Consider the following 24,945-nt stretch of genomic DNA (forward strand, 5'->3'; position numbering starts at 1 on the left):
CCAGCCGGCGATGGCGGAAGACATCACCTGTGGCTGTTGTGAGGCGAGAGCTGAGTGTCAGCGAGGAATCCAAGTGTCCTCCTGGACTACGGGCTGAATTACCCTGTTGTGAACAGGAACCTGCAGTCCCAGGAGAATTCCCTGCAGCTACAAACTCACCCGATTACTTTCCTCCGCCCACCACCATCACCTCTGTTTGGATCAGCTTCAGCTTCAGCCCCTTGTTCTTCATCCCAGAGCTTATCTCATCCAAGCACTGGGCCATCTTGGTGGTGCTGGCAGGGTCATAGGTGGGGAAGGATAGATCAAGGTGTGCCATCTCCCCTTAAGTGGTTCCATAACCAGACATTGCCCTTCACCAACCTTAACTCTGCCCTGTTGTGGGCTCAAGTGTAGCTGGGCATGACTTTTAAAACCACATTCACATGTTTTCAGAGTTAAGATTGGTGAAGGGCAAATTTAAGGTTGGTTGGGGCACAGTTAAGGCTGTCAGAGTAAATTTAAAGTAGTTAAGGTTTTCAGGGCACAGTTAAGGTTGTCAGAGTCAATTTAAAATAGTTAAGTTTTCCAGGGCACAGTTAAGGTTGTCAGAGTAAATTTAAGCTAGTTAAGATTGTCAGGGCACAGTTACGGTTGTCAGAGCAAATGTAAGGTAGTTAAGGTTGTCAGGGCACAGTTAAGGTTGCTTGGGTGCCATAACTTGCACCGATATTTCATTCTAAAATGCTTTCTCTGGCTGCCTGAGCTTGTCTGTGAGATTTAACTCCATGGAAAGTTACACTTATCTGTGTCATTCCGATATTAAGATAATTTGGAGCAAAAGCAATGGTGTTAGATTTCCTACAGGACTCATCTTGCATTTTGTTTTGCTCATAAACTAATTAGCCAATTTGCTTGTGAAGGCTCAGAAAATTCACTCCATGCTTGGAAAAGATGCTCGGTGACTTGGGGACAGAAACGCTTGTTTTTGTCTGATGTAGCCCGGCGGTTTTAGGGGCGTGGATTCACTGCGGAGTTACCTTGAGTGTGGCCCTGAACTTGGGTCCCATCCACACACACAGCTCCAGTATGGGCCAGCCTGTGGTCCGCCAGCTGCTAACACACCTGTTCTGCAATGTGGACCCAGACTAGAAAGGACAGAGGAGTTCTCCCACAATCCCCAGGGAAAGGCTTCCTCGGTGGTTCAGCTCATGGAGCACTGAGGACCTGGGATGTGTTCCCAGGACCCTTCTAAGCGGGAGAGCAGAGCGGGGGGGCTGCAGCTGCTGGAAGTTGTGGGGTAACGCGGCTTGCAACTGGCGCTTCCGTAATAGGATGGCTCAAAACCCTGGGAGCCAGGACTCCTGGGCCCCATCCCCATCTATGGATCAGCCTGAGCCCAAACCTGGCCCCCAAGGGTCCCTGAACTTGGCCTTGTTTGGCCCCAGATCCTAACCTAGGGGCTGGGGGGTGATTTGAGCAGTCGAGATGGGACGTCCCAACTCCACTGCAGAGCGGCTCCATGGCTCTGGCCTGGGGCAACCGAAATCCAGGCTGGGAGGCGGAGGAGGGGAGATGTTCCCGGCTCCCCCTCCCCCAGCCAGAGCCCCCCTCCCTGCTCCAGAGCGTGGAGCAGCCCATAGCGCCGTCCCTTAATCAGGCCTTAATTAGCTGCGTTGCAGGTTATTATTTTCATATTAAAATTTCAGCTCTGACAAATTCCACCTCAGCTGCGAAACAATGAGAGCGGAGCGCGGCGCCAGCTATTCATGGGCCCCGTGCCAGCGCCCCCTCCTCCCCCCCCCCAACGGGCTCTGCTGGGGGGCTGGGCATGGCCGGGCAGAGCCGGCGTGAAGTGCCAGGATCTGGGTAGGCTCAGGGAATGTACCCCGAGGGAAGGTGTACAGGGGTCCCGCTCTGTGTATGTGCAGAGCTGTGTGTGTTAGCACCAGGTGTCTGTGTGTGTTAGCACAGCATACAGGGTGTGTGTTGAGCTGTGTTAGCACACTGCACAGCATGTGCGTGTACAGAGCTGTGTGTGCATAGCAAACGTTGTGTGTGGGGGGTGCTATGTGTGTTAGCACACAGTACAGCGTGTGTGTCTGTGTGCGTTAGCACAGCATACAGCATGTGTGTAGAGCTGTGTTAGCACAGCATGTGTGTGTAGAGCTGTGTGTGTTAGCACAGCATGTGTGAGTGTAGAGCTGTGTGTGTTAGCAGAGCATGTGTGTGTGTAGAGCTGTGTGTTAGCACAGTGTGTGTGTGTAGAGCAGCAGCATGTGTGTGTGTGTAGAGCTGTGTGTTAGCAGAGCATATAGCATGTGTGTAGAGCTGTGTGTTAGCACAGTGTGTGTGTGTAGAGCTGTGTGTGTTAGCACAGCATGTGTGTGTGTAGAGCTGTGTGTTAGCAGTGCACACAGCATGTGTAGAGCTGTGTGTTAGCACAGTGTGTGTGTGTAGAGCTGTGTGTGTGAGCAGAGTGTGTGTGTGTGTGTGTAGAGCTGTGTGTGTTAGCACAGCATGTGTGTGTGTGGAGTTGTGTGTTAGCAGAGCACACAGCGTGTGTGTAGAGCTATGTGTGTTAGCACAGCATGTGTGTGTGTAGAGCTGTGCGTGTTAGCACAGTGTGTGTGTGTAGAGCTGTGTGTGTTAGCACAGCATGTGTGTGTGTGGAGCTGTGTGTTAGCAGAGCACACAGCGTGTGTGTAGAGCTATGTGTGTTAGCACAGCGTGTGTGTGTGTGTGTAGAGCTGTGCGTGTTAGCACAGTGTGTGTGTGTAGAGCTATGTGTTAGCAGAGCGTGTGTGTGTGTGTGTGTGTGTGTGTATGTGTGTGTGTGTTAGCATAGTGTGTGTGTGTAGAGCTGTATGTTAGCACAGCGTGTGTGTGTGTGTAGAGCTGTGTGTTAGCAGAGTGTGTGTGTGTGTAGAGCTGTGTGTTAGCAGAGCGTGTGTGTGTGTGTGTGTAGAGCTGTGTGTTAGCACAGTGTGTGTGTTAGCAGAGCACACAGCGCGTGTGGCTCTGGGAGGCTCCGGCCCCGACTCCCTGCACTCCTACCTCTGTGCTCTCATTTACGCCAGTCACAGCCGGTGTCCGGCCTAACTCCGCGGATTTCAGAGCAGTTCGTACTCGCTTTGCGCTGGCAGCCGTGATCCAACAGGTGCAGAACAGCAGCGGATTGCCTCCCCGCGGGGGGGGATTTGTGAATAAGAGGAACCATCACTTTATTCGCTGTTTTACAGAAGCACCTAGAGCCCTCGACCGAGATCAGCGCCCCCTTGTGCCAGGCCCTGCCCCGCCCCCGACCGAGATCAGCGCCCCCTTGTGCCAGGCCCTGCCCCGCCCCCGACCGAGATCAGCGCCCCCTTGTGCCAGGCCCTGCCCCGCCCCCGACCGAGATCAGCGCCCCCTTGTGCCAGGCCCTGCCCCGCCCCCGACCGAGATCAGCGCCCCCTTGTGCCAGGCCCTGCCCCGCCCCCGACCGAGATCAGCGCCCCCTTGTTCTGGACTCTCTGGCGATATTTCACCCAAGAGCATGGGAGACAGGTGCCCCCTCCCAGCCCAGCGCTCGGGACGCTCACCTAGGTCCCCTCTTTGCTCTGCTTGATTCAGAGCCAGGCTTTGAGCGTCTGGGGGGGTCTGACATGAGCGAGAGCAGCACAAGAAGTCTCTGGATCTCCACCTGGGGGGTGTGATGGGCTGGACTGAAGTGCTGAAAGAGCAGTTCTGGCCTCAGACGACCGACCGTGTCCCATGCAGACCGAGGTGGCCCTTAAGGGAAGCCAGGCAGCTCAGGAGAAGGTTGACCAAGCAGGGGAAGGATCTGGGCCAGGGAGGGCTGCCCGGTGGAGTGGGGGGGCTCCGGCTCCTCTACCAACCCCCCTCCACATTCAAGAGGGTGCAACCCATTAACTATTGGGCCCTGTTTCCAGCCAGCACTGACCAGCCAACCACCACAGAGGCGGAGCAGCCAGCAGCAGCAGCAGACCCTGGTAGAGAGCTGCCATGCCACACCCGGCCATGGGGAGGTGCCAGCGGCAAGCCGACCCTGTCACGGGGAGTTTGCCATTAGAGCTACAGCGACAAAATGTCTAGTGCAGATCTGGCTGTAGCGAGAGACATCAGGCCCCAAAGGGCGAAGCAGGAAGGCTCCTTAGTCCCATGATATGGCTGGGGAAACTGAGGCACAGAGGGCTGCAGTGACATGCCCGAGGAGAAGCAGGGAGGTGGTGGTAGGGCTAGGAACTGAAGGCAAATCTCCAGGCATCCCCACAGCCGCCAGGCAAACCTGCGGGGCAGTCTGTCTGCTCGGGGGCGTTGGCGGGACGAGGTGAACCAGAACAGCAGGCTGTGTGTGAATGCAAGGAGTTCATTAGCAAGGAAGCAGCATATCATTAAGCTCTTCCACGGGCTGTTCTGCAGCTGCCCCACTCCCTGCGTCCGTCTCAGATGCTGCTCGCTGTTATTTATTTTTTCTCATGCTGAGAGCAACGTTTTTTTCTCTCGAGGGGGAAAAGAAAGAGGAAGACGAAACAGAGGGAAGATGAGACAGATCGAGGGTGGAGGAGGGGACCCGAACAAGCAGAGCCACCGGCACCAAGTGATCGGCCATTTCACGGGGGATGCCCGGCCACAGGGGACACCCGGATGGGGAAAAGAATTGGGCGGGCACTGTGCTGCAGGGAGGGGCGGCAGGCTTAGCAGGGGCGCTGTCCCCGCTCAGTCAGCACTGACCCCAGCTGCCTTTTACAGGAGTCATAACACTGACACCCAGCTCACAGAGATGGGGCGGTCAGGGCGGGGGGATTAACCCCAGAGCCCATGCTAGTTGGACGGGAGGAATTTTCCTTCTCTTTCTCTTTGTAACCTTCACAGAGTCCTAGATTTTCAGGCCCTCCAGCCAGACCCCTGTAAAGCACAGGCCGGACAATCTGCCCAGCCATTCCTGCTTCCAGCCCATATCTGATGGTTGAGCTAGAGCACAGAAATTCAGTCATGATTCCAAACCCTTTTCCAAATAATTCTCCCTCTGTCGCTCGTTCCCAAATGGGGAGTTATTAACATCACCCCAGAAATCTAGAGGCCCTAACTGAAATTACAATCTTCGGTTTGGGAGGGGAAACTGAGGCACAGAGAAAGTAGGTGGCTTGCACAGGGTCACACAGGAGGCCAGCCACAGAGCTGGGACTAGAATCCCAGTGTCCTGACTCCTACCACACTGGGCGACATCAGTCCTGGCTGGGGCTTGATCAGAATGACTCCAGTCAGCCCTTTGGACAGGATGCAGGCTCCTCCTTCACTTCCTGTCCCAAACTGCTGCTGAGGAAGGGGGCTGTGCGGCTCAGGAGCGATTCAGAGCAGGAGCCCAGCCATCTCACCGCCGGGGAAAGCCCCCGTCCCTGCTAATTCCCCGACTTGTGTCAGTAGTTCGGCACCAAGGATCAAGCCCAGAATTTCGCCAGCATCTGTAGAAAATGCATTTTTTTCTGTCTTAAAGGGCTGGCGCCTCTCCCCGCTCACCCAGCTTGTCACGGACACATCGTCGCTGTGATTAGCTCCCCAATGGAGATATTCCCCCCCTCGCCCCTTTCCAAGAGCCCAGGGTGCTGCGCTCCTCCAAGAGTCACCCTCGGAGCAATTGACGGCACTTTAAAGCAAACTGGAGAATTCAAATTGGGATCGATTCAGGAGATTCAGGGCTTCTGGGATGCATATAAATGGCCTTGCGGATCGGGCGGGGCGGGGAGAGATGGGCACTGGTCAGTGAGAGCAAGACAAAATAGCGTCCTAGCTTCCAAGGCCAGAAGGGCCCGTTGTGAGCAACCGATCTGACCCCCTGGATAACACCTGGACTTCCCCCCACCGATTCCTAGAGCAGATCTCTTAGACAAACATCCGGTCTTGATTTAAACAGTCAAGGTGGGAACAGTTTGTAGGACAGAGACAGGAAAGCAGGATGAGAATCAAATACGCAAATCTCACATAAACGGGCATGGACAGCATTCTAGAGCCACGAGCCCATTTATGGTGGTGTTCTAGAGCCACAGAGCGAGATATGGCTGGGTTCTAGAGCCACAGGCCCAGACACTGCAGAGTTCTAGTCACAGGCCCTCACATGCCATGGTGTTCTAGAGGCAGGGCTTCAAATCATGTTCTAGAGCCGCACCCCAGAAGTGCTGCTGTGTTCTGGAGTCATGGCCCACAGCACCGTGGCTTTCTGCAACGATCTCCCTGCGTGCTGCGAAGTTCTAGAGTCATGTCCAGAAACACAGTGGCAGTCTAGAGTGGCCACACCAAGCCCTGCAGCTTTCTAGATACGTGGCTCAAATAACGTGGTGGGTCTAGAGTCACGGTCCAAATGTGGCGTTATTCTAGAGTCGCAGCCCACAGTGACGTGGCGTTCTAGACCATGGCACCACACGACGCACTCTTCCAGAGCGGTGCCCCCAAACACTGGTACTCCTGAGCATTTGCCCCAAATCCTGCGGCGTTCTAGAGTGGCTGCCGGAAACACTACAGTCTGTCTAGGCTGCCTGGCCGGAAGGGGCCGCTCTGATTGTCTAGTCGGAGTTCTGGATTAATTTAGCTGGAATACAGGGCCCCAGAGGTGTTAATGTAACCCGGGCCCCGGCCCACATTAAACAGAGTTAAACAAGGTTCGGGGCTGGCATCCAGAGACCTCAGCCTGCTCGGTCCTATGGCAAACACCCCATTCAAAACCCTTCAAACCTTTGAGCGAAGCTGAAGAAGAGAAGGCAGACCAGGTTCTGCCTCTGAAAAGTGAAGTATCCAGCTGGGCTTTCATTCCACCACCAGCCGGGGTCCCTTTCCCTGGAGGGGTTTTAGATGGAAGTTCGACAGTCTCTGAAGTGGTAATACCCGGGCTATGGGTGGCACCTGCTCAGCCAAGGGCTCTGGTAGCCCCAGGACTGGAACCGACAGTGTCTGAGTCCCAGAGCCAAGTGCTGGGCCCTGGGCTGCGTTGCCCCTACTGCTGTCTGCCGCCAAGGTCCCAAAGGCTACGCTGGTCGTCTCCGGCGTCATTTCATGCCGGGTATGTGCAGTGCCAGCTGATCCCTGCCCACAGCCCCACTGGAAACACAAACAACAAATGCTGCTGCATTCTAGAGCAATGCTCCAGAATGGTGTGGTGTTCTAGATTTGGATGACAGAACAACGCCGAAACCTACAGTATTGGGGCAAAAGCTACAATAGTGGAGAGCACTGGCTTTCAATCTGTGGTCCACTGGCCCTTCGTTCAAAGTGTGTAGGGATCCGCAAATGGAAAACCACTGGTCTAGATCAATGAGCCAGGCGCTCTCGGGTGCTAGAACGTGAGTCCAAAAGGTTGCCAGGTTCTGGAGCAGGGATCCCAAGTGCTCTCAGGGCTGGAGCACCGGTCCAAAATGTGTAGGCGTTCTCAAGCGGTGGGTCTAACCTTTCCAGACTACCGCGCCCCTTTCAGGAGTCTGAGCTGTCTTGCGCACCCCAAGTTTCACCTCATGTAAAAGCTAGTGCTTTTTACGTAGCCTGTTGTAAAACGAGGCAGGTATCTAGATGAGTTGATGTACCCCCTGGAAGACCTCTGTGTACCCCAGGGGTACACCTACCCCGGCTGAGAACCACTGTTCTAGAGCAAGGGTCCAGCCCTGGCGCCCCCTAGTGGCCATTCATTGGCAGGAGCCGCTTTAAGCATGGGCAGGGTGAGAAGACAGACTCATCACTCGGCTCTCCCGTTCTTTCTTTCATTCGCTTTTTTTCCTTTTCTCTTTCAATTTTCGTCTTTTTTCTTTGCTTCTTTCTTTCCCGTTTCCAAGGCGAGGCCCCCTTCGAGGGCTCCAGTCTCCGACCCTCGGCCCTGACCCCAGCTGGACACCCCGGCCTCCTCCCTCCTCGCTTTGCTCGAAATGCCCAGGGAAATGACCTCGGGTTTAAAAGCTTCCCACGTGGGCGGACGTACTCCGAGCTAATCGATGCCAGACGCGCTGGCTCCTTCCCTGCCTGGCAGTTCTGCGGCTGCTTCCCGCACGCCCGGCTGGGGCAGCTGGGACTGCTGCGGGATGGCCTTGGGGGACCAGCGGGGGAAGCAGGGGGAGGGGATCAGAGGGGGGGCTAGAGCTGAGGTGTGATCAGCGGGGGAGGGAATGTATCATTCCCAGCACCAAGGAGTTTCGCTTAGCATCACGGTCCCGGGAGATCATGGGAGTTCTTGCGTGTGAGGCTGTGCGGGGGGGTAGCACCATCCCCCTCTTATGGCTCTACTGAGGCCCCATCCACACACACTTTTTTCACTTCAGGGAGCAGATCACCGGGGGCCCCCCCAGAACAGGGGTGGGGCTCTTAGCCCCCTGCCCCCGGAAGCTGAACATCGGCTGGGCTGGGACCCAATCCCCAGATGCCAGGGCAGCTCCAGCGAGCTGGGGCTGCAGGTCAGGAAATCTCCCCGCCCCCCTCCTGTGGGCAGGATCGCCAGCTCTGGGCATTCGCAGAGCCCAGCCCCCCATCAGCTCACAGACCAGGGCATTTTCCAACCCAGTCCCAGGGCGTTCTCCTTCTGCTGCGGGGGGAAATCACAGTATCCAACTGCCAGGCTCCAGCCATGGGGGCTGGAAAGGTGCTGCCCTGTTGGGTGTGGGTGCAAAGGAGCAACCAGCCTGGCCAGCAGCTGCGATCCGAACCCCCGGCGTGAAACAAGGAGGCTCCAGCACCCCCCAGTTCAAACTGGAAGAGGAAGCCAAGGGGGAGGGGGCACGGAGAACAGAAGGGGGCGCGATCGTGCAGGGAGGGGGCCCCTAAGCACCAGACCCCGGTGTCAAGCGGTGGCAGAGCGGCAGATGGGAGACACTTTATTCGTCACAGGAGCCAAATGGGACTTTTAAAAACGCTTAAAAGCTAAGAGTTCCCAGGGCCGGGTGAGGCCTGGCCTCCCGAGGGGCTGGCTGGGCTTTAAATAACGACACGCACGGGCCCCAAAAGACCCACATGTCCCCCCAGGCTGGGACCCAAGAAGCAGCCTTGGAAGGAGACCCATCTTCCTTTGGGTGTTTGGGGTCTGCTTGCCCTGGTCTAAGTCTCCCCCCCCCTCATCACACCTCCATGGAGAAGGGCGCATCTGCAGGGCCACACCTGGCCAGGAGGGGGTGCAGAGAGGTGGCCCCTCCCTTGACAGCTGGGGTGAAGCAGGGTGGCGGGGGATTGGGCGTACGTCCTGGGTGGCCGGAACCAAACCCAGCCCAGAACAGAGGCCGTAGCGAGGCCTGGCTCAGCACAGAGAGAGACAGAGAGACACTGGAGAGCCAAACGCAGCCAGGGACAGACAGAGGGGTGTGTCCAGGGAGGGACAGAGGGAGATGTCTAGGGAAGGACAGATGGACAGAGGAGAGTGTCTGGGGAAGGACAGAGGGACAGAGGATCATGTCTGGGGAAGGATGGAGGGACAGAGGGGGTGTACAGGGAAGGACAGACGGACAGAGGAGGGTGTCTGGGGAAGGACGGAGGGACAGAGAAGCGTGTCTGGGGAAGGACGGAGGGACAGAGGGGGTGTACAGGGAAGGACAGATGGACAGAGGAGCTGTCTGGGGAAGGACGGAGGGACAGAGGGGTGTGGTTCTGGGTTGGGGCCCAGGGCCCAGGCAGGGTCGGTCTCCCCACCCCTGACAGAGGGGCACTGGCAGGGCTGGGTGGAGTCAGGGCAAGGGGCTGCGGGTCAGGAGTGAGGGGCACCAGCAGCGCTGGGTGGGGGATGAGGGCAGGCGTAGCAGGGGGAGTAGGTCAGGAGTGAGGGGCACCGGCAGAAGTGGGGTGGGCAACTCTGGAACTTACCCCCATACATTTGCCCCGAAGGCTTGGCAGGGAAGGGAGCTGGGCGCTGGGCTGTGGAAAGTCCAGCTCATCTCAAGGGATCCGGGTCCCGTCGGGCTCTTGGAACCAGCGCGGGGGCAGATCTGGGCTTGGCTCTGGCTCTTGGGGCCCTCAGCCCCCGAGGGAATTGGGATGTGCTGCCTCCAGAGGGCACGACAGGGAGCTCCCGGCTACGCCAGCCCTGGCCCCGCCCAGCAGTGGGTGCTGCAGGTCTCCAGAGATGGCCCTGGGGGCAGAGTGGAGCTGTGCCCGGGCTGTCATGAATCCAAAGGAGTTTCTCCTTTAAGGCTGCTGGCCGCAGACAGACCCTGTGGTTCCTACGGGCTCCCCAGCCTGCACTGCCCCATGTCCCCACTAGGGGGCTCCCTATGTCCTAGCCCAGTGTCCCCAAACTGTGGGGTGGGCCCCCCAGGGAGGCATGGAGAAACATTCAGGGGGATGAGGGGGCGTAGCTGGGAGGAAGCACAACCCAACCTCACTCTGTCCCCAGCCCCATCTCAGCCCTGCCCCCAGCCTCGGCTCTCAGCTCTGACCGTGGCCGCCGGCTCCTGGTCTCATAGACGCTAAGGTCAGAAGGGACCATTATGATCATGCAGTCTGACTCCTGCACAAGGCAGGCCACAGAACCTCACCCAGCCACTCCTGTAAGAGACCCCAACCTACGAGTGAGTTATTTAACCATGATTCGGGGACTTTAAGACTTTAAAGTATGGAGAATCCACCAGCAAGTGAGTGGTGTCCATGCTACAGAGGAAGGCGAAAAACAGCCAGAGCCTTTGCCAATCTGCCCTAGGGAAAAATTCCTTCCCGACACCAAATATGGCGATTAATTAAACCCTGAGCATGTGGGCAAGACTCACCAGCCAGACACCCAAGAAAGAATTCTCTGTAATAACTTAGAACCCATCTACCACCAGTAGTGACAGATCAGTCAATTGCCAAACGAGGCTGTCCCATCAGACCATCCCCTCCATACATTTATCAAGCTCAGTTTTGAAGCCAGCTAGATTTTTGCCCCCTACTGCTCTCCTTGGAAGGCTATTCCAGGACTTCATTCCTCTGATGGTCAGAAACCTGCGTCTAATTTCAAGTCCGAACTTCCGGACGGCCAGTTTATATCCATTAGTTCTTGTGTCCACATTGGTGCTGAACTTAAATAATTCCTCTCCCTCCTTGGTACTTATCCCTCTGATGTATTTATAGAGAGCAATCATATCTCCCCTCTGCCTTCTTTTGGTCAGGCTAAACAAGCCAAGCTCTTTGGATCTCCTCTCGTAAGGCAGATTTTCCATTCTGCGGATCATCCTAGTAGCCCTTCTCTGCACCTGTTCCAGTTTGAATTCATCTTTCTTAAACATGGGGACCAGCACTGCACACAGTATTCCAGATGAGGTCTCACCAGCGCCTTGTATAACAGTACTAACACCTCCCTACCTCTACTGGAAATACCTCACCTGATGCATCCTAGGACCACATTAGTTTTTTTCATGGCCACATCTCATTGGCAGCTCATAGTCATCCTGTGATCAACCAATACGCCCAGGTCCTTCTCCTCTGTCACTTCCAACTGATGCAGCCCCAGCTTATAGCAAAAGTTCTTGTTATTAGTCCCTAAAAGCATGACCTTGCATTTTCCACTATTAAATTTCATCCTGTTTCTATTACTCCAGTTTACAAGGTCATTCAGATCTTCCCGTACGATATCCCGATCCTTCTCCGTATTGGCAATACCTCCCAACTTTGTGTCATCCGCAAACTTTATTAGCACATTCTCACTTTTTGTGCCAAAGTCAGTAATAAAAAGGTTAAATAGGATTGGTCCCAAGACTGATCTCTGAGGAACTCCACCAGTAACCTCCCTCCAGCCTGACAGTTCACCTTTCAGCATGATCCGTTGTAGTCTCCCCTTTAACAAATTCTTTATCCACCTTCCAATTTTCCTATTAATCCCCATCTTTTCCAATTTAACTAATAATTCCCCATGTGGAACCGTAACAAATGCCTGACTGAAATCTAGGTAGATTAGATCCACTGCATTCCCTTTGTCTAAAAAATCTGCTGTGTTCTCAGAAAAGGAGATCAGGTTGGTCTGGGATGATCTACCTTGTGTAAAGCCATGTTGTATTTTATCCCAACTACCATTAACCTCCATGTCTTTAACCATTTTCTCTTTCAAAATTTTTTCCAAGACCTTGCATGCTACCGAGGTCAAACTAACAAGCCTGTAATTACCCGGATCACTTTTTTCCCCTTTCTTAAAAATAGGAACTATGTTAGCAATTCTCCAGTCATACGGCACAGCCCCCGAGTTTACAGATTCATTAGGAATCCTTGCTAATGGACTTGCAATTTCACGTGCTAGTTCCTTTAATATTCTGGGATGGAGATTATCCATCCCACCCTGAGTTAGTCCCATTAAGCTGTTCGAGTTTGTCTTCTACCTCGGATGTGGTAATTTCTACCTCCATATCCTCACACCCATTAACCACCCTGCCACTATCCCCAAACTCATCATTAGCCTCATTAAAAATGGAGACAAAGTATTTGCTTAGATATTTGGTGATGCCTAGATTATCCTTAACCTCCACCCCATCCTCAGCTGTCCCACTTCTTCTTTCTTTGTTTTCTTCCTATTTATTTGGCTGTAGAACCTTTCACGATTGGTTTTAATTCCCTTTGCAAGGTCCGACTTGACTTGGCTTTTGGCCTTTCTCACTTTTTCTCTACATGTTCTGACCCCTCCCATCTTCCACTCCTGGAGGCTTTCTGCTGTCTCTTAATCACCTGTCTGAGATGCTCACTCATTCGGCTTGGGCTACAGCTCTTGCCTATGAATTTTTTCCCCTTCCTTGGGAGGCAGGCTTCAGATAGTTCCTGCAACTTTGACTTGAAGTAATTCCAAGCCTCCTCCGCCGTTAGCTCCATGAGTTCTTCAGTCCAGTCCACTTCCCCAACTGATTCCCTTCGTTTGTTAAAGTTAGCCCTTTGGAACTCACAGACCCTAGGCACAGATCTGCTGTTGTTTCTCCATCCATTTCGTTTGAACTGAATTAGCTCATGGTCGCTCGAACCAAGGTTGTCCCCTACACCCAGTTCTTCTCGGAGGTCCTCACTGCTCACCAATACCCAATCTAGAATGGCAGCCCCTCGTGTTGGTTCAGTAACTGTTTGGTGAAGGAATCCGTCAGCTGTCACAGCCAGGAAAACCTGGGCCCTATTATTACTGCTAGCACTTGTCCTCCAGTCTATATCTGGTAAGTTAAAGTCTCTAATCACAGTTCCCAGTCGTATTGACTTCGTTAAAGCCTTAAGGAGGTCTCTAGCCATGTGTAAATCAGATCCCGGTGGTCTGTAGCACACCCCAAGCACTATCCCAAGGGAAACGCTAGTAGTCCTTGACTCCCGGCCCTTGGCTCCCGTCCGTGGTTCCCGGAGGAGGGGGGTCCAACAGGTACCTTTACGAGTGGACGTGCCACAGTGACCTTCTGCCGCAGGGTCAGCCCGGCCACGACTCCTGCCGTGTCAGAAATCACTGCCCGTTAATGTGATCCGGGGCCAGTCAGGAGTCCTCAGAACCATCTGCTAATGTGGTAGCAACAGAGAAACACGCTCACCACAGGAGGAGGCGGGGGGGGGGAGAATGGAGGGTTGGGAGGGATGGATGGATGGGTCGGTGTGGGAGTGGGATGGAGGGATGGGCACTTGGGGGGAAGGGGTGCAGGGGGGCAGGGAGGGATGGATGGAGGGGTGCGGGGGATGAACGGATGGAGGGGTTTGGGGGACAGAGGGATGGGGGGATGGAGGGGTGCAGAGGGACGGGGAGGGATGGATGGGCATGGGGAGGATGTGTGGGGATGGATGGATGAAGGGGTGTGTAGGGAGGGATGGAGGGGTACGGGGGACAGAGGGGTGTGGGGGGATGGATGGAAGGGTGAGGGGGGATGTCGATAAATCCCCTCCCCCAGTGCTGGGGATGGAGGCGCCCCCCCCCCCCGCCATGTCCCTCAGCTGCCCCTTTACCTCCCCCAGCCGCTCTCCCTGCCCCATTCTGCCGCAGCCCCCACCACTCACCCCCCAGCCGGACGGTGAGGCGAGGGCGCCACCTGCCGGTCACGGGGGGGATTGCATTGGTGGCCATTTCACTGCCTCCTGGCTGGGGGGGGGGGGTCGTGCATGGGAGGGGGGATGGGTGCAGTGGGAGTGTGGGATGTGAGCCCTGGGCTCCAGTCCGTGACAGGCTGGGGCGGGGCACCAGTGAAGCATCCTGCCCCAGAGCCCTGGCGAGAGGGGGGACCTGCCCCTGTGGGGGCCTGGAGCCATGAGAAGGTGCCGAACTCCCACAGCCCGTGTCCCCCCCCAACTCCCTGCCCTGCCCTGGGCTGGCCCCACGCTGGGACGGAGCAGGCGGCCGGCCAGGAGCCAGCTGAGGCCGTCAATGGTCCAACCCCTTTGATTTCTCCTGCACCTTCCACTGCCTGGGCCGGGAGACACGGGCACAAGCCAAGCGCGGCTGGGAGTGAGGGGGGGCAGTGGGGGCACTCGCCCCTGTGAGCCAATGAGAACCCCAGAGTCCCTGCATGGTGCTGGGGGGGGGGCTCTGCTGATACCCCAATCCCAACCCGCAACCCCTGCTGTCCCAGCCTGGGCACCCCCTGCAGCTCTGCTAATGCCCCCCCCTCACCATGTGCCCATTGTGGTGGTACCTGGGCTCTCCCTCCTTCCCTTCCAACCTGCCCCGCCAGGCATCTGGAGCAAGGGGTCAGGGAGGCGTATGCTGGGCTGTGGGGCCGGGAGCTCCTGCCTCCAGCCGAGTGAGACTAACTGGCAGGCCTGACAGGCTGTCAGGGGCGTGGGGATCCCAGGCCGCCTGTTTCCCCCCTGGCCAGGGGGCAAAGGGGAGCTGGGGAGGGAGCCTGGTGAAGGATCCAATCGATCACGGCTGCCCCGGGGCTGCTCACTCTGACAGCTCCATGTGAGGGAGGGGGGGCCGTGCTGATCCCCCCTCATCCCTCATGGCTGCCGGGTGCCTGTCTGTCAGGGCCGTGATGAGCCCCCCTCACTTCCTGCCCTGTCTGTCGGTTTGTCTCTCTCTGTCCATCTGATCTGGACAGCGGCCTCCGAGGGGGCAAAGGGGGAAGGGCAGATGCCAGCTGGCTGGAGTGGGGGTCACCAACGCTGGGGGTCCCTGGGCCTGATCCAAGCCCTGAAGTTTGGCCTGGTCTGGGTTAGATGGTGCCTGATTGAAGTGTGTGCAGCTGTCCCCATCCATAGCCCGCCCTCCCTCCCGCCGTCCATCCATCCCCCCACACCCCATCCATCCACACCCCCTGTCAATCCCTCCAGCTTCCCAACCCCCAGCCACCCACACCCCTCTATCCAGCCATCCACAACCCCTCTGTCTATCCCTCCCTCTCCCCCGCCCCCTCTCTCCATCCTCCCCAGGTCCCATCCATCCATTCCCACCTCATCCAAACTCCGCCGCCATCCATACCCCCCACTGAGCCCCCACCTCAATCCCTGCAGCACAGCACCCCCTAATGTTGCACTGGGGCCAGTGCTAAGGACCAGTGAAGAGCGCCCTCCTGGCCTGGTTTGCACCAACCCCCACAGGAATGTAATGTCCAATCCCATATAATAGAAGACGAGGGTTGGAAGAGACCTCAGGAGGTATCTAGTCCAACCCCCTGCTCAAAGCAGGGTCAACCCCAACTAAATCATCCCAGCCAGGGCTTTGTCAAGCCGGGCCTTAAAAACCTCTAAGGATGGAGATTCCACCACCTCCCTAGGTAACCCATTCCAGTGCTTCACCACCCCCCTAGGGAAAAACTTTTTCCTAATATCCAACCTAGACCTCCCTCATTGCAACCTGAGACCATTGCTCCTAGTTCTGTCATCTGCCACCACTGAGAACAGCCTAGCTCCATCCTCCCTGGAACCCCTTTCAGGTAGTTAAAGGCTGCTATTAAATCCCCCTTCATTCTTCTCTTCTGCAAACTAAACAAGCCCAGTTCCCTCAGCCTCTCCTCATAAGTCTTGTGCTCCAGCCCCCTCATCATTTTCGTTGCCCTCCGCTGGACTCTCTTCAATTTGTCCACATCCTTCCTGTAGTGGGGAGCTCAAAACTAGACACAATACTCCAGATGTGGCCTCACCAGTGCCAAATAGAGGGGAATAATCACTTCCCTCCATCTGCTGGCAATGCTCCTACTAATGCAGCCCAATGTGCCATTAGCCTTCTTGACAACCAGGGCACACTGCTGACTCACATCCAGCTTCTTATCCACTGTAACCCCCAGGTCCTTTTCTGCAGAACTGCTGCCTAGCCCGTCCCCAGTCTGTAGCTGTGCTTGGGATTCTTCCGTCCTAAGTGCAGGACTCTGCCCTTGTCCTTGTTCAACATCAGATCTCTTTTGACCCAATCCTCCAATTTGTCTAGGTCTCTCTGTATCCTATCCCTGCCTTCCAGGGTATCTGCCACTCCCACCAGCTTAGTGTCATCTGCAAACTTGCTGAGGGTGCAATCTACCCCATCCTGCAGATCACTGATGAAGACATTGAACAAAACCAGCCCCAGGACCAGCCCCTGGCGCACTCCGCCTGTGACCGGCTGCCAGCTAGACACGGGGTCGTTGATCACCACCCGCTGACCCAGCCCGCTCTCTGTCCATTCAGCCAGCCCGGGTCTGTGACTCGCTGGCGGGAGCACGCTGGGAGAGGATCCCGGGCGTTGCTGAAGTCATGGTACGTCACGTCCCCGCTGGGCCGGGCGCTCGGCGCAGGAGGCCGGCCAGGCTGACCAAGAATGACCGGCCCCGGGTGACTCCACGTGACTGGCCCCGATTCACCTTCCTCTCCGCCACGTGCCTGGGAACGGACCGGAAGATCCCCTGGTCCAGGAGTCCTTCAGCCTACGGCCCCATGGCCCCGCCCCTCCTGCCCACCCAGGCCCCGCCCCCTCTGCCTCAGCCGCCCTTTTGGCGAGTCCCGCTCTCCTCCCACCTCCTTGGCCGAGGGACCCTGCTGGTGATTGGCCTGTGTCACGTCTCAAAAAACTGGCACCCGCGCTCATTGGTACTGCGGAATGTGAGGCGGGCGCCGATTGGCCGCATCCGGATCCCGCCAGGGACAGAGTGGGGAAGGCGATTGGCGAATGTGGGGAAGGGCGTGGCGATTGGCCGGAAGTGGGCGGGCCTAGCCGGGATTGGTCCCGGCGCGAAGTGCGGTGATTGGCGGGCGGAAGTGGGGATTGGCGGAGGCGGGCGGATGCCGGGCGCTGATTGGCCGGCGGTGCGCGCGGCGGGGGCAGCAGGCAGGCGCGGCGCGCGGGGCGGCTTTGTGGGCGCCGAACGGCGGGTTCGGGTCCCGGCGGCGGCATGTCCCGCGTGTCGGTGCTGGGGGTGTCGGTGCTGGAGAACCCGAGCCCGTTCGGCCGCCCGCTCCGCTTCCAGGTGCAGTTCGAGTGCGGGGAGGCGCTGCCGCACGGTGAGTCCGGGTCGGCCGGGGACCCCCCCCCCGCGCCGGGACATCCTGGCCCGCTCCCCCCGCGAGCCTCCAGCCCCTCCCCCCCCAGCTCCGGTGACCCTCCCCCCGGCCTGTCCCAGTCCTGGGTCTCCCCCAGTCACGGCCCAGCGACCCCCAGCCCCTGCCAGCTGCGCACCCCCGGCTGCCTCCCCCCTCTCGGGCGGGGGGGGGTCTGGCCCTGAGACCTGGGGGGGAGGCCACCACTAGTGGGTCTGGGAGCCCCCCCCCCGTCAGCGCCCGGCCCCTGCCTCACGGGCCTGGGGGGTTTGTTCTCCTCATTCCCCTTCTGCCCTGGCCAGGAGACACCCCCGCCCTGCCCCCCGCACACAGGGAAGGGATCGGGGGTTCCCCCGCTGGCTGCGGGTAGGGGACGGGCTTTTGCCTACCCCCTGGTTGCGGCGGGTCCATGGCAGGGCCTTGCCTGGCTGCCCCGGGGTTGGTGACAGATCCCAGGTGCTTGGCTGGAGGTTGGTGCTGAGATTAGGCCATCACCCCAGACATGGGCCCAGCCTGCCCCCCTCAGTCCCAATGGTGCGGGGGGAGCGTGGATACACATGTGGCTCAGGAGCCAGGACTTCTGGGTTCTGTTCTCTGCTACTGACGTGCTGTGTGGTCTCGGGCAAGTCCCTTCCCCAGCTCCCTAACATGGCGGGAGCTGATACCTGCCGGGCCCTCCTAGAAGTTGGTGAGGATTAACTGGCTACCATCTGCAAAGCAAAGCAGGAAGCATGTGAGGTGCCATAGAAGTGCTGGGTGCTACTAAAAGGAAAGAGGTGGGCTGGATTCTAGCAGCCGTCCTGCATTCCAAGGCCTCAGTGACCAGAAGTGGTGTAAATGCCTAGGCAGGACAGGACTTGACCTGGCCACTCTGGGGAAGCGGGTGGGAGGTGAAAGCGAGTGCCTGGGAAGGAAACATTTTGCTCTGAACCTCCCCCCTCCTCTTCTGCATCTGATGATCTCGAGATCTTGGCTCAGCAGGCTGCAGAGAGCACTTGGGCATTAAAATGACCGAGCAGATTAACCCTGATTAACTCTGCCGGCGCAGCCAGGCCCCTTACAGGGGAGATGAGAATTTTAACAAACCATGGGGGATGGAGTTCTGCTTGGTTGGTGCCACTTCGTATAAACACCAAGGCTTAAATGGAGCATTAAGCCTTGATTAGCAGAGGTGCTGCTGCTGAGTGAAAATCATATGTTCCCAGCATTTCTGAAAATCAGGCCCCACACAGCTGGATTCTGTGGCCAGCAAATCCTTCTGGTTTGGAGACTCCTGGGGGCAGAAATGTTTGCCTTTTGCATATCGTAATGTAGCCAGAACTAGTCTGGATCAGTTTTCCTTGGTTGAATGTTTTCCAGTGTTAAACATGTGAATGAGATGTCACTTAACCCAGTGAAGTGATGGCTCTGAAAGGTAGAAAATTGGCAGTGCTGTTTCCAGTTCTTTGTGTGCCCTCCCACACTAAGATTTCCCATCCAAAAGACCCTAATCCCCCTCCGCTTCTTAAAACAGCCCATCAGGGAAAAGGGCCCTTGGATTGCAGTTTTAGAACCATTGTATTAAGAGATCTGAGCTCTTCGGAGGTCTCTCTGGGAAGCTGATTTCTCTCTCTCCGAAGAAAGGAGGCCAGGGGTTGAAGAGAAACTTTCCAAAGGGCGCTAGGATAATGCGAATATGAGACATCAAACTGCAGAGCGGTTTTGTCACGAAAGCATAGCTTGCCAAAGCCCTTTATGGCCTAAGCTGTGAGCTTCTTAACTTCAGGGGGTATCAAAGCTGTGGAGTGGCAGCAGCCAAATCTCTCCGCTGTCTTTGGGGCTGAGAAATTGGCACGTCTCGCTGGCTTTATGCTTTGAAAATAGGCTGTTTGTAGAGTCTGAGCACAGCCCTGCTGAGTGGGAGGGAGCGGTAGCGCTGACAAGCCGTTGGACTGTCCAGCCTCTCCAAGGCTGTCCTCCAGATATGGGTGGCATCATGCACTGCATAACCTGCCTTACTCTTTAGCTTGCCTGGTGGGGGATCTTTCTCCAGACAGGAAGGGCCACGCCTCTCTGGGACATCTGTCTGCCGAATCAATCGGATACGCTTTCTGGCGCACTGTGGGGAGGGAGGGGGGAATGGCTCTCCACTAGACTGAAATTCCTCACTCTTAGGGCTCACGTGGGATCGTGTCCCCCCCGTTCCACTCTATTCTGGAATGGGGACTACAGCTCCTGGGGGTTGAGGGTATATGCAGCAGTTTGTTTCTCGAGAAGGAGGGCTTCTAGCCTGTTATGTAATCTCTGGCTAACACATCCCTTCTCTTGTAAATTTCACAGCTTCTGTATGTGAAAAGCTGCGGTTTCTGATTTGTTTTGAACACACTGGATGCCCCTCTTAATCTGAATTCCCTGTGCTGTGTGGCATCTCTCTGACGAGCAAAGGCTGCCCTGATCCAGTCTCCTGGGAAGTATTTACATGTTACATGACACGCTTCCCTTGGGTGTGGAAGTGCAAACTACCTTCTCCCCCCTTCCCATGTATGCTTCTAGCTTGATGTCTGTGCACGAGGGCATAGGCCTGGCATTGGCTCCAGCTTAGACACGCCTGAGCGCCTCTCAGGTTTGGGTAGCAGGCTTTGACAAAAGAAGGCGGATCCTGCTCGGAGCTGAAATCATCTCTTTGAATGGACAGCTTAGCATCCCTATTGCCGGTGCCTATACTCAAAGGAGCACTGGTTATTAATTTGATTTAAAGACAGAGTTAGTCTTAATTTAAATGGAATTAAGAGCACGCCCGTGGGAGTTTACATGCCCCAGGACCCCACTGTGTCAGGCGCTGTACAAACAGCAAAAAAGAACTGCCCCAAAGAGCTTCTGATCTAAGTAGAAGACGAGAGACAACCAGTGGAACCGGGCAGACAGATGGGGGGCGTGCAACTAAAGCATTCTGGCTGTAAACTGGTGCAGCCTTGAGTGCAGAAAATGCTTAAAATTCTGTGGATCAACATCATTAAATCTATCGTGAGCTTTAAAGAGCAACATCTGCTCTTCATAATAGTCTGTCCCCCTTCCCACTGGGGCTATACCTCTTGGGGACTCTGCCTGGTGCCAAATAGTCTCCCATCTCTTGCTGGCCATCTACAGGATCTTACCTTCTGGGAGTCCCTTTTGATCCCTATCTCTCGAAGCAATGGGTTGGCAGGAGGAAGGGAAGGAATTTGCAGTTCAGTGGATGGTTTCATGTTTGAGGTGTTTGTCTGGGACTCAGGAGATCAGAATCTGGTTCTGGGCCATTCCACAAACAGTTAGACCTTGGGCAAGTCACTTAATCATGCTGTGCCTCGGTTTTCCCATCTGTAAAAGCGGGCATAATAATCCTTCCTTTGTCTTGTCTGCTTTGTGATGATATCTCTAGCGTGTTTGGATGGTGCCCACCGCAATGGGGCTGGAGCCTATAGGTGGTTGTGAGGTAACTGATCATTTAAGTTCTGGTTGGTGAAACTGACGTGGAACACAAAAGTCGGGGCCAGATGGTTGTGTTGGTGTAAATCTGGGTGTTTGTGCTCGGCTATGCTGGCATAAATCCAGAGCGGTGTCGGTCCCCCCAGCGTTAACCCAGGGCTCCTCATGGTGTGTTGCTGTCGATTCTCACTGCACTCCCCTTCCCTTTCAGACTTGGAGTGGAAGATCATCTATGTGGGCTCAGCGGAAAGCGAGGAGTATGACCAGGTGCTGGACTCGGTGCTGGTGGGGCCCGTCCCAGCTGGGAGGCACATGTTTGTGTTTGAGGTAAGCAGTGGGAGAAGTGGGCAGGGCTAGTAGGCCTGGTCTGAGGCTAGGAAGCGACTGGATGGGCGAAATGCAACCAGAGCAGTTTGGGATCCTTAGTCTGTGGCAGCATTTTTGTATGGGGCACAAATGAGTGGCTGGGGAGGCGGGAACACCTTGTTATGGTAGTGAAGACCCCTCCGAGTGTGATGTCCCCAGACAGCAATGGGAACCTGGGGGGATCCAGAAGTAATTTTGTTTCCCTAGCGTGTTTAAGGTTGCCTTTTGGTTTGACCACAGCCGGAAATGGATTGTGGACAGGGTGGGCTGGTGCCCTGATGTGGTACAGAGAATTCGTTCTCAGGTGCTTGGCTGGTGGGTCTCGCTCCTGTGTCCAGGGTGATGCTGATTGCCAGGTGCAGGGTAGGGAAGAAATCTCTCCCTTTCCCATCAGATTGGCAGGGACATTGGTGGTTTGTCACCTTCCCCTGTGGCGTGGAGCAGGGTTCCCTGCTAGGATCGTCTGGTTGGATCTCAATAAATCAACTCCCAGTCTTTGCGGGGGGCCTTGAGCATCACTGGCACCTCAGTGCCTCCTGGTCTCCCCCTGTGGCATTCAACCGTTGAGGCTCCGGAGGGCTATAATGGTTTGGTCTGATCCTGGCTGTTAGGTTTGGTGATGGGCATGGCTGGGTGAGACAGTGGAGAGGCGGTCACACCAGGCGAACTGGTTGTCCCTTCTGGCCTTAAACTCTGAGAAGTGACCAGCTCTGATCCTCCTTTAACGCTGCTCTCTGCTCTCCCCCTCGGGCATCGCTTCCTTTCCAGGCGGAAGCCCCCAACCCCTCCCTGATCCCTGAGAGCGATGCGGTGGGGGTGACGGTGGTGCTCATCACCTGCACGTACCTTGGCCAGGAGTTTATCCGCGTGGGCTACTACGTTAACAACGAGTACACGGACCCCGAGCTGCGGGAGAACCCGCCCCTCAAGCCAGACTTCTCCCAGGTAGGAGCAGCGCCTCGGGTGCCTGCTGGCAGGGGGGCTCTTGACTCACACCCTGCCTGTCCATGGGCCTTTGCAAGGGGAACCCTGGGCCTTCTGGGCAAAGAGGCTCTTGCTAGAGCAGTGCCCTGGTCTGACCTGGCTCCTCATGGCTGTGGGGAGTGCTGGGATCAGGGAACTCTCCGACACGCCAAGTCCTAGTGCGGCATTTCAAGCTCTTGGTCTCTGCAGCCTGGCTAGGGAAAGGGTGAGGCTCGAGTTCCCTTCCCTCTCTGTGCCTCAGTTTCCCCTTCTGTACAGTGAGGCTCCTGGTACTTAGACATTTATTAAGAAAGAGTCCTGGTTATATCCCAGCACTGCCCTGTCCTCCCACCTCCGCTGGCTCAGGCCCGGGTACGCCCTGGGCGGGGGGTGGCCCGCTTCTCTCCCCATAGCATGAAATCCCAAGAAAGGCCCCTACAGCCAGCTGGGTGACTGGAAATCTTCCAGAGTCTGTCTCTCTCTCCCAGTAGGGTTGTCCAAGCCAGGCTGGGGGGTTGCTACATGTCTCTAGCCCCCAGATTGCTGGGTAAACAAGCCCCGCAGTAGTAGTCGCGTGCAGCTGTCTGATCCCTTCTCCCCCTGCTTAGCTGCAGAGGAACATTCTGGCCTCCAACCCCCGCGTCACCCGCTTCCACATCAACTGGGACGGCCCCGGCGACCAGGTGGAGGACATCGAGAATATGGACCCGGAGCCTGCGGGCGTGCTACCTGCCAGCTGCACCCCTGCCAAGGGGCCGGGCGCTGCCCTTGGTATCCTGCCTGAAAACTCCATGGACTGCATGTGATCCGGGACACGGCCAGACCCGGACACGGGAGCCCAAGGACACAGCCACTGCGTGGGAAGGGGGATCTGACTGGCTTCAAGGGGGCTGCATCCATGTACTAAGTACCACAGTCAGTGGGGAAACCTGGACATGTTCTAGCGCGGTACTAAAGGGTTAATGCCTCTCCCTAACCAATGGAGTCTGGCTGTAGCCCTTCCCCCGTAGCCTGCTGGGGGGTGAGAGGGAATGATCTTTGTTGAGGCTGGGTGTACCTGCTCTGCAGCTGGGCTAGGCAGGAATCGGAGCTGTCCTCTCCCCAGGCCATTTCCTAGCTGGATCTCCGCTTCCTCTGTCTCTGCACCAATCTCTGCTGGTAGGAATCACCCTAGACAAGCTCTTAGTCCCGCCATCAGGCCACCAGCTCAGGGAGCCTCCAGCCCCCTTGGGTGTGCAGGGTTTGAGTGGCTCACGGAGAATGTGAGCCAGCTCCGTTGGCTTGTCTCTGGGAACCATCCTCGCCCCTGCTCCTTCCTGGGCTGCTGCAGCCATGACATGCACCTACCTGGTATCGCCGCCTCCCCATCATCCCCCCCCCCTTTGCTGTCTCTAGCTGGGCAGCCATTGCGTCCTCTCACCTCCAGCCCCATGCTGCCCACTGTGGGTTTGCTGTACTGCTCTGCCTTGTGGGCATGTCTGGTTCTGCTGCCTGGGGCATCCTCCTCCTGGGAACCTCCCAGTAACTAAAGCAGCTCCCTCCAGCTGGAGGATTGAATCGCCCCCAGGGGGCATCAGGCAGTATCTCATCCTAGCCTTGGCACAGGTCTCGCTGCCATCGTGATCCTACCGGGGAACAACTCGCTCCAGCCTCTCTTGTACACAGCCCTTCCTGGGGTGCCAACATACAGAGCCCCTGTGATCAAAGTGCCTGAGCACTGCATGGCAAAGAGCCGTCTCAGCTGCATTAGAATCAGACCCGTCCTGATGGATCAACTTGCTTCCTTCCCCCTCCAGAAGAGCCTCTGCTAACACCCCTCTGGCCTCACTTGCTGGTCTGGTGTGTTGCACTAGGAAACCCGTGTCTGTTCCACTAGACTGACCCATCATTCTTATGGCAACAGCTGCAGCCTGATCCTGGATGGAGCATGCTTCCCCCAGTAACGGGCTGTGGGATGGCGATGCTGCTCCGCGTACCATAGCGCGTGCTCTGGAGTAAATGGCCAGTTTCGAGTCCAACCAGGATCTTGAACCCTCCACCAGCCTCCCCTGGAGAAAAGCTCCCCTGTAGATTATTTGGGGGAATTGCTAGTTGTCCTGTTCCGAAGTGCCCTGTTCTGACCTCGTCCGTTTCCCTCTGATGTTGTAGGAGTGTTATTTGCATACATGGTTTTTTTTGGTGTTTTTTTTTTTTTTTTTTTAAACTATTGAAAATTTCTTAATTCAAGGTAGGAATAAAGCTCTTGGAAAAAATTGCTGGCTCGTGCACTGGCGCAAACAATGCAGCATCAGTGCCGAGTTTTGCCAGCAGAGTACTTCAGGGGCAGCGCGGTCCAATGCGGTGCATCAACCGGTGAGTCGTGACCCTTGGGGGTGGGGGTCACGAGCCATTGAAAATCTCATTGCAGTCTAAGCGAAGAGCATCTCATTCCCTGACAACCCACTGCCCTGTCCTTTCCAAGGTCAAGTATCCTGCCAGCTTCTTCACACACATGCACACTTAGCATTATCATCACGGGTGGGTTTTTTTTATTCTTTCTCGTAAATGTGAGAGGAAGGGAGTCGTGAACATTTTTGACTTCAGATACGGGGTTGCCAACCTGCAGAGTTTGACGAATGGGTGTGGTGGATGGGACACAGAAGTGGGACACGGGGGTCTATTCCCAGTCCTGTCATAGACTCTGAGAACTTGAGCAAGTCCCTTTCCCCCTCTGTGCCTCAGTTTCCCCTCCCACCCTTTGCCTATTTAGACTGAGCTCTTTGGGGCAGGGGCTGTCTCATACTCTGTGCACCGATCTCTGTTGGGGCTGCTAGG

At 56.3% G+C, this 24,945-nt stretch overlaps 1 protein-coding gene across 1 annotated transcript; it reads left to right on the top strand.

Moving 5' to 3' along the window:
- Positions 1-17,136: 17,136 nt before the first annotated feature.
- Positions 17,137-24,396, top strand: ASF1B (anti-silencing function 1B histone chaperone). Its single transcript, XM_067563795.1, has 4 exons — positions 17,137-17,322; positions 21,014-21,129; positions 21,937-22,113; positions 22,740-24,396. The coding sequence occupies exons 1-4, from the start codon at positions 17,214-17,216 to the stop codon at positions 22,935-22,937; spliced, it is 600 nt and encodes a 199-aa protein (XP_067419896.1). The 5' UTR covers positions 17,137-17,213; the 3' UTR covers positions 22,938-24,396.
- Positions 24,397-24,945: the final 549 nt, after the last annotated feature.

Source organism: Emydura macquarii, unplaced genomic scaffold (genome assembly GCF_026122565.2).
Source record: "Emydura macquarii macquarii isolate MOO-44397 ecotype Brisbane River unplaced genomic scaffold, CSIRO-AGI_Emac_v2 contig_2617, whole genome shotgun sequence".
NCBI lineage: Eukaryota > Metazoa > Chordata > Testudines > Chelidae > Emydura > Emydura macquarii.

Coding starts and splice junctions, on each gene's coding strand:
- ASF1B (XM_067563795.1), top strand. CDS start 17,214: ATGTCCCGCGTGTCGGTGCTGGGGGTGTCGGTGCTGGAGAACCCGAGC. Junction 17,323..21,013: donor CGGGGAGGCGCTGCCGCACG/GTGAGTCCGGGT, acceptor CTTCCCTTTCAG/ACTTGGAGTGGAAGATCATC. Junction 21,130..21,936: donor GGCACATGTTTGTGTTTGAG/GTAAGCAGTGGG, acceptor CTTCCTTTCCAG/GCGGAAGCCCCCAACCCCTC.